This window comes from Microplitis mediator, chromosome 10 (assembly GCF_029852145.1).
Source record: "Microplitis mediator isolate UGA2020A chromosome 10, iyMicMedi2.1, whole genome shotgun sequence".
Lineage (NCBI taxonomy): Eukaryota > Metazoa > Arthropoda > Insecta > Hymenoptera > Braconidae > Microplitis > Microplitis mediator.
The window spans coordinates 10,331,184-10,340,667 of record NC_079978.1 but is presented as its reverse complement, the minus strand read 5'-3'; the positions used below and the strand labels follow the sequence as shown (position 1 = coordinate 10,340,667).

Here is a 9,484-nt window from a genome sequence, read left to right as displayed (position 1 = left end):
TACACTATTGATGTGTAAATTTCATAGAAAATTTTTGCTCAAGCATAAATATTTAAACTTTCACAGGTTAATCCTTCGGATTCAATTATTAAACGATCATTTCCATTAATTTCATCATCAATAGCTTTTCCCAACAACGTATAATTCTTAAATTCGCGAACTTCTTGAGCAAGATTTGTTTCTTCTAGCTGACATTTGAGCATTTGAACTCCTTGAATAATCTTCAAATTATTGACGATTTCTTGACCTATATTTTTTGTGCCATGAACGGAATAAGCTATATAGCCATTTTTATTTTCCCATGGGAAAGCCGATGTTGATCGGAGTGGACCCCATCGTCTAACACAAAGTCCAAGATGTCTAAGCTGATGAAGATTGTATGTCATTTCTCTATCACTGTATAACTGTGAAGTTTTTTTTACAAACAAGTCGAGCCAACTTTGAGCACGTTCTAGGTTCGGTTGAACGAGAATTTTGTCTTGGAGTAAGTCGTTTAATGCCATGACTAAGAGCATCAAGTGTTGAAAGTATTTGGCCGGTAAATATTTAATTAAAGTGGGTAAGCAATAAAATAAAATCCAATTGTAGAATTCCGAAGCTTTGTAGTATTTAAAATCAGTTATTGCTCCCTGATTAAAAAAAATGATTAAAAATGATTTCACACGTTAAATGTCCATAAGAGACAGGATTAGAAATGATTTGAAGGATTAAAAAGTATTTAAAATGATTAAAAAACAAATCATTTTAAATACTTTTTAATCATTTTTTTTAATCAGGGCTCTTGGCAATCGGTTGAATGATTGAGGAGGTTTGATGTTCTTCATAAACTTATTTATTTCTGAACTGAATTTTTTTATATTCCAAGCTCCTGGTTTATTCAATAACAAATTGGTGTATTGCTTAACAACTCCAAGAAGCACTGAGTGCATATATTCAGGTAAAACACAGGATCCAAGATCTAGTAATGGTAGAGTTGATAGTATAGAAATTGACTTTATGTAGACACCAATTAACTTAAGGTATTTATTGCAATTTATTATATTATATGTTGACATTAATTATTGAATCTGAATCGCAATAAATATTTTAATATTTTAATAATGAATCATATTAATTATCACAATAACAGATGATAAGTTTTTATATTTTTTTCTTTGTTTCAAACTTAGATGGTATTACTGAAAGATAATATTTATTGCAAAAAAACTGCTTTTGACGATGCAATGGATTTTAGCAGAAAATCTGCAACTTCAGTCTTACGACGTCTGGCGGAGGGCGTATTTAAGCGTGATGCGATTTTAAAATGTACTTTCAGCGGACGACCTCCTTCTGCTCAAGGCAAAGATAAACAGGCAGAGCAAGTAGATGCATTAGACAGAACTGCAAGAACAGTAGTGAAAGGTAAATAACACGTGTACTTTACATTTTACTTGTAGTCAACTCTATCTGCCTTCATAATTCCTATTACAATTTAAACCTTTATCGTACAGAATATTGCGAAAATTATGCGATTCGTCAAGGCTGGCCGCGCTCAAAGAAAAATGAACTACGTGCTGCAATGTCTCAATGGCTTGGGGAATTGAAAAGAGCAGAAAAAAAAATGCTGAACTAAATAAGTAACTCTAATGATCTTGTACAAAAGGTCACTTTTCTTTCAGCCTATACATTTTGTTAATTTTTTTTTTTTTGATATTTGTGACATTACCTAAAGCATAATTACTTATTTTCAAAAATCTTTAAGGTCTTTACTATGTATAAGCATTCTGATTATCAGTCATTGATTTAAGTGTTTAATCTCCCATTTGTTATTGATAAAAAAGTGCAATATTGGGATAGATAAGACTATAGTTGCATTAATAAGTTTACTTGTAAGTTTAATTAAAAAGCAAAATATTTTACGTCTAGTCTTTACCTTATAAATAAAAATATATGAGTGATATACATGGTACAGTGATATAATTAAGTATTTAATTATAATTAAAATGTGATTTAATTAATGTGTTTTTAATATAAAAGGTAATAATTAAATGTATGCATTCTGAAAGACAAAATGTGTTTTCGAAATTTCTTTTTTTTCCATACAGACAATCCTTGTGAAATACAGTTCTATATAATTATTTATAATTATATATAACTATATATAATTATATATAATTATATAAGGCCAATTTCTATATATAATTATATATAACTATATATAATTATATAACTATATATAATTATGTATAATTATATAAGGCCAATTTCCATATATAATTATATATAATATTATATATAATTATATATAAACTTTTTTACCCGGGACGACAACTTTTGAAAAACACGAGACGCGTATTTGTAATGGCCAACGGCCTTTCAATACGAAATGATTATAATTTAACCGACGGAAAGATATCAAGTAATTTAATTATAATTAAATTTGGCCATTGAAACAAGAATTTCGGCCAAATTAAAATTATAATTTTACCTCCAGAACTTTATTGCAGCAACTGATGATGTTAATTCTGCTGCTCCCTGGATGTCGGTGTAATTTCCCTTTGGTTGACGTAAACTTAGTCGGTCTCGTGTTGTCTCTGGACTCTCTCTTTCTCACTCTCTTTATTTATTATAATTATTGATACACTGGCTAACCTGTCAATGAACAGTGCGTCCCAGTGAACACATGACCTTATTTTGACGTCATACGTAGGTCATAGCAATGTCACGACATCTGATGTAAATTTGATGTCAATCTGACGTTCTACATGACTTTAATATGATGTAAAGCTTGTGACATCATATTGATGTAAGCATGACTCTTGTACGGCGTCACAGTTATGACTTATGTATTACGTACGTTTGACATAGAATCTACATCACATTGTTACGTAGTAATAAAGTCATTATCCGTATATCATAATGACGTAATTTTAAAATCATACATTTATATCAGTAGCAAAGGTCACGGTTATACGTAATATGGATGTCACTCTTAAATCATATCTTTACATCAGTGACAAGTCAGTATTTTACGCAATGCTGATGTAATTTCCGAGTCATAGTTTTTATCATCTATTTATTGAAATAAAACAATCATAGAATGAATTTTCAAATATGTGTAAATGTGTAAAAATAACAACTAAACGTCGAACATTTTTGGGGTCAAAGTAATCGATAAACTCGATAATAGATTATTCAGACGTTTTAGATTAAAACATTAGCGTGAGCATAAAAAAATTAACTTCATTTTTTTAAATGATATATCGAAAAAAGTGAGGCGAAAAAAAATTTTCGATCGTAAAGCACTCTCTGATGCTTCGCATCATGAGTCGTGCAGTATCATTTAGGATGACAAAGGAAATGTAACGACAGTTTGAACTCTTTTACTTTTATGATTTTAAAATTAAATATCACAATTTTTCAATCGATTAAATTTCATACGATTTTGTGAAATTATTTAATGTTTAGCAAAATTTTTTAAATTTCACATCACAATAAAAAATTAAAAAATTTGATGAAACCTAATGAAATTTCATACAATTATCATCGAGGCCGACAAATATTGCTTCTATAAAATTTCATATAAGTTCATGGAGTTTTTTAAATTTTGTAAAAATCCATCACGAAAACTTATTAACTCTGTCTTTTCCGGCATTTCACTCTAAATACATCAATTAAGCACGAGATTTGAACTCTCGTGATGTGGACCAGTGAGCAACGTTCAAGACTACCAGCCAAGAGGAGCCGTGTTCGAACCCAGCAGACGCCCAGGATTTTTTCATCATTTAACGTTATCTAATCTTGTTTCAGAATTCGCAATGCGTTCGCGCGGTAATAATCAAATCAAAAGTTCGGTATTTCATTTAATTTTTTTCTTTTTCGAAATATTTTTTCCGAATTGATAATTTTGACATCACCCATATGTCATATTGACGTCATAGAAGGTCACACAGACATCACATTTACATCATGCATACGTCATTAGTTTTACATCATAATCTTACGTAAAAAAGTGTGAAATAATGAGTCACACCTGACTCATTCGTGACTTATATCTTACGTAAATGATGACATAGCGTAACGTCACTCTGACGTCAAATTTACGTCAATGTGTTTACTGGGGTATAAGTAATTGATTTCAAGATTTATACAATTGGAATTTATCGGCCAAAGGTCCAGATAATATATTTTATATTTAATTAATTATCGCTTCGTTCCACGTGAAGCAGACTTAGACGTATATAATTACCTTAATTAATTAGCGTCCTGCCGTTGTCGTTGTCTGAACAAAAACTGATGATTCCATGTTCCGCAGTCCTCTTTATATTATCATTCCCTCTATTCTGGTTCACTCCCGAAAACTTAGACTAGGGGAGTGGCGAATGTTCGGGTCTTAGCGATCATGCGACACCCGGTGACAAGTCGCAACCCTAACTCGCAACTTACGAGGTCATGGGGGGGGGGGGCAGAGCCATTATCCAAAAGACATTCGTTCGATGTATGGAGGGTAGAAGTAAGGAGCACTCTCTCATATGGGACTTCACTCTCAAAAGTGTCCACGAAAAGCTGGAAACGTATAGTTCTGAAACCAACTACAAAGGCGCTGATGCGAAGAATGGTTAGATGTGAACGTGGCGATTATTGATGAAGTGAAGTATGCCAAAAGGAAATAGTAGAGTACAGAAGTAGTTGTACTGAATAGAGTAGTTGATAAAAGTAATGTAAATGAATATTCAATTGATAACATAGTCAAGTGAAAATTTTAAATATTTTTAAGAACAATTTAAATTATTTTTTAAATTTATTTTTTTGCGTTTGAGGTAGTGCATTTTAATCAGAAATCTATTTTTTTAAGAGCTTGACATTGAAATGGAAATAACTTGAAAACAACGCAGAATTTCGAAAAACTTTATTCCTAATAATTTGTAATGAATAAAATTATCTACAAAAAAGTTTCTATGACATTTTGTAATAAGTCTGATAGTTTCGCCAGAAACTGAAATGATCACAAAATTTACTATAAATTTAACTTGAAACTTAAATAACTTTTAAACAGATGGATTTATCAAAAAATCATAAGAGTCCTTTTTTATAGAACATTAAATTTTCTAGTAAAATATATCCTGGGCTTATTTGTGCAATAAGCCATTATCGAGGTATACAATTCCGAACTTAAAAAATTTTTAATCTTAATTTAATCTTAATTTTTTAATCTTAAAAAATAGTGTTCGGATCGATTTTAAGATCTTGATATTAAAATAGAAATTACTAGAAAATCATACGGAATCCGAAAAAACGTTATCAGAGATAATTTGTAGGAAATAAAATTTGTCTACAAAAAAGACTTAATGACATTTTATGATAAGTCTTATAGTTTCGACGAAAAAGCAAAAAGATCTCGAAGTTCACTATAATTCGACTTTGAGCTCCAATAACTTATGAACAGATGGATTTATCGAAAAATGATAAGAGACATTTTTTGTAGAACGTTTAATTCCCTACGAATATGTATACCAGGCTTATCTGCACAATAAGCCATTGTCGAGGTGAAAAATTCCAAACTAAAAAACTTTTTTTTCCCATGTTATGTAAATGGGAAATCAAAAATCGCGATAAGCTACCTCCAAAATTTTAATTTAAGAACTGATCTTCTGGTAAAATTTTTATTTTGTCAAATACCATCGATTTTTGGTGGTGCCAAAAAAAAAAGAAATAAATGTTGTTTTTCGACATACCTTAACCCGTCAGCACTCTCGTCAGTTTTTCAATATACTTTACGCCCGTGATGAGAGTTTTGCTCACGCTTAACGCGTATAGGCACCAAACAAATTTTTTCAAATTTTAAGCAAAAAAATATTTTTCATAAATTAATTACTCTATGTTATTATAAGAATAATAAAAAATAAATAAATGATAATTGTAATTTGTTTATGATTAATAAACGTAATTTAAACTTTAACGAATTCAACCGAATAACTTCACACACCGTAGACTGTCGAAAGTATACGAGCAGTCACGAGAGTAACCGAACATATAATTTTTCTACTTACGCCTTTACGCCCGTGATGAGGAAAATGCTCACATTTTTTGAGGAGCATAAAAATAAAATTTTTTTATGATTTCTATGACAACCAAACAAATTTTTTTAAAGCGGAATCTGAAAATAGATAAAACTATTCAAAGATATAAAAAATTTCAACTATTCGTTCCATTTGAAAAAAAAAAATTATTTATGTTTAAAATCGAGCGTGAGCAAAATGCTCATAACGGGAGTGCTGACGGGTTAATATTTATACTGATTTTCTATGCACTTCAAAGAACAGAATCATTTAATCAAAAGTAAGCTGTCGTTACGATTCTGTTACTCCTATGTTTTAGAAATGTACAAATATTCAGTTACGCAACATTTCTGTGCATTATAAGATAGTCATTATTTCATAGAGTGTTATTTTTTTATAGATACTTAGATTAACAAATAACTTTTAAGTTAATAGGTTAAAAGCTTGTCATTCTTCTTTTAATTATTATTTTTTCTTTAAGTTTATTTAAGCTATCTTATTTGTTTCGTTTCATATGCTTCTTATACGTTATATCATTGTTCAAAATTTATAACAATGTTTCTAAATAAATTCATGTACTCGATTGTAATTTTAATTATTCCTAACAATCAAACTCTCCGCAAAAAAAAATTTTTTTCTGATTTATTAGTTTTTATACATTGTATTTGAGTTCTTATTACTGAAAAGAGTATTAAAATTTTAAATATCATTGTTATATATTGAATCAACGACAGAAATAACATTATTTTCTTGATATTCTAAAATTTGATATTATAATTTTTTGAAAGTCGCGCGCTTACGAACCGGATTTACATCTTTCTTCGTTTAATTCTGTCCTACTCTAACAGTTTTAGGCGCTTTCTTTTAAATTAAGTCATTCTCTTCAACAGCGCCACCATAAATTTCTCTGATTTTATGGACACTTTTAATACACAGAGAGAGTGCTCCTTACCTCTACCCTCCCAAGGTTACTAGAATAGGGAGGTTGGGTCAACCATTATCCCAATGTTAAATTTTGTCGCTGGTCCCTTTCTAGGGATAAATGCTGGTCTACCAATCAGCTTTCCCGAAGCATTTGGATGAATTTTCAATACTTTACAGAGATTTGATCTGTGCTCTATAGGTAATTAAAAGTAAAAACCAAGCGCGATAGATAAGAAGCAGCAAATGGTAATATTTTTATATATTAAATTTGAAAACTAAATGCCGCTGATTTATATAAAGAGTGTAGGGAAAATGTTTCAATAGAAAATAATTATTTTCAAATTTAATTTTGTAAAACTTTGCTTTCAACTAAACTAAATTTGTAAAGGAACATGGAGCTTGAATATGATCGTTCAAAAATTTTCAGCAAAAGAACTTTTTTTTTTTTTTTAATGTGGTTTTTTTAACTCAAAATAAGTAACTAACTAGAAATTTTCATAAAAACAAAATTTTATAAAACTTCTTGGACAACAATTATTTCATAGTAAAATGAAATTAAAATTAAAAAATTCAATCAAAATTAAGCCTTTTATACAAGCGAAAAGACTACGTTGATTAATTTTATGTGAATTTACAAAATTGAAAAACGTTAAATCTGATTAAAAAAAAAAATTTATTTCCAGCATAAACCAGTGAGTCCTAATTTTCTATAGATTTTTTTAGACGTTGATCCTCCAGCTAAAACTACTGCCTCGATCGAATTTTCGAGTCTTTTGAAACATTAGAGAAGTCGTTTGGAAGAACCCTAGCATATGAACGTAGGGGAAAAATAAATTTTTAACTTCCCGCTCAGAAAATTATATATATTAAAAAAAAAAGGGAAGTCTTTAGTAACCTTGTACCCTCCATAGTTCGATGCGAAATCTCCGAGATGCGACAAGTTGTCGAGTAGACAATCTCGTCGAAAAGAAATATCTATGACTAAACCAAAAGTTTAAAACTTAAAATCTGTAACAGTATAAATTTACGAAACAGAAAATTATCGAAAGAAAATTGTAAAATATAAATCACATCGAAATATGATTTATATAAAATAATTAGTAATAGAATAATAAATACTTGAATTGAAATAAATGAAAACAATCATTGTCATCGAAACATAGAGTATCTATAAAGTTCTATTATCTACAGATCGGTTAAGTTCTACATTACCAACTTCCGTGGACAGTCACAAACACCGAAAACTATAATACCGACGACAGTTTATTGTACTCTTTATTGTTAGCAAAAAACAAAATCTGTTTTGAAAACAGATTGGTGTAATTAAAAAAGAACTAATTAATTAAATTTGTAAGTTAATTGTGTAAGTTTATTTTACATTAATAATTTAAAGATTAACCCTGGTACACTGTAAATAAATTTTTTTTTGTTTTTTTTTTTAGTTGCGATTTCATGTGTTTTAAAATAATATTATATATCTAACTAATTGATTTGTTTAAATAATGAAAAAATTTAATTAGATTTATAGAGAAGATAATTTTTATTATAACAATTTCTATTGCATAAGAAATGATCAATACCAAATTCTGTAGATATTTTTTTTTCTCAATAAATCAGATACATAAAAAAATTGACTATTAAAAAATTATTATAAAAATGCTTTTATGTAAACATTTTTCAAGACCAAATGTTCGTGCTTATAATTAAACATAACTAAAGAATGGAAATTAAATAATAAACTTGAAAATATAGTTAGTTGAGTTAAAATAAAGGTAAGTTTAAGCAAGAGGAAAAAATCCTCGTTGGAATATATTCCAATAATAATATTCTAATATAATAATTTTTTAATGTTCAATTTTTTTATGTATCTGATTTATTGAGAAAAAAAATATCTACAGAATTTGGTATTGATCATTTCTTATGCGATAGAAATTGCTATAATAAAAATTATCTTCTCTATAAATCTAATTAAATTTTTTCATTATTTAAACAAATCAATTAGTTAGATATATGATATTATTTTAAAACACATGAAATCGCAACTAAAAAAAAAAACAAAAAAAAATTTATTTACAGTGTACCAGGGTTAATCTTTAAATTATTAATTTAAAATAAACTTACACAATTAACTTACAAATTTAATTAATTAGTTCTTTTTTAATTACACCAATCTGTTTTCAAAACAGATTTTGTTTTTTGCTAACAATAAAGAGTACAATTAGCTGTCGTCGGTATTATAGTTTTTGGTGTTATTGACTGTCCACGGAAGTTGGTAATGTAGAACTTAATCGATCTTTAGATTATAGAACTTTATATATACTCTATGTTTCGATGACAATGATTGTTTTCATTTAATTCAATTCAAGTATTTATTATTCTATTACTAATTATTTTATATAAATCATATTTCGATGTGATTTATATTTTACAATTTTCTTTCGATAATTTTCTGTTTCGTAAATTTATACTGTTACAGATTTGAAGTTTTAAACTTTTGGTTTAGTCATAGATATTTCTTTTCG

At 28.4% G+C, this 9,484-nt stretch overlaps 1 protein-coding gene across 1 annotated transcript; it reads left to right on the top strand.

Annotated features, from left to right (window-relative positions):
- Nucleotides 1–943: 943 nt before the first annotated feature.
- Nucleotides 944–1,939, top strand: LOC130675423 (uncharacterized). Its single transcript, XM_057481112.1, has 2 exons — nucleotides 944–1,401; nucleotides 1,491–1,939. The coding sequence occupies exons 1-2, from the start codon at nucleotides 1,170–1,172 to the stop codon at nucleotides 1,610–1,612; spliced, it is 354 nt and encodes a 117-aa protein (XP_057337095.1). The 5' UTR covers nucleotides 944–1,169; the 3' UTR covers nucleotides 1,613–1,939.
- The last annotated feature ends 7,545 nt before the right edge of the window (nucleotides 1,940–9,484 follow it).

Excerpts from the sequence above, each read along its gene's own strand:
- LOC130675423 (XM_057481112.1), top strand. The coding sequence starts at position 1,170 with ATGGTATTACTGAAAGATAATATTTATTGCAAAAAAACTGCTTTTGAC. Across the intron at positions 1,402-1,490 it reads TGCAAGAACAGTAGTGAAAG|AATATTGCGAAAATTATGCG; the intron begins GTAAATAACACG and ends TTTATCGTACAG.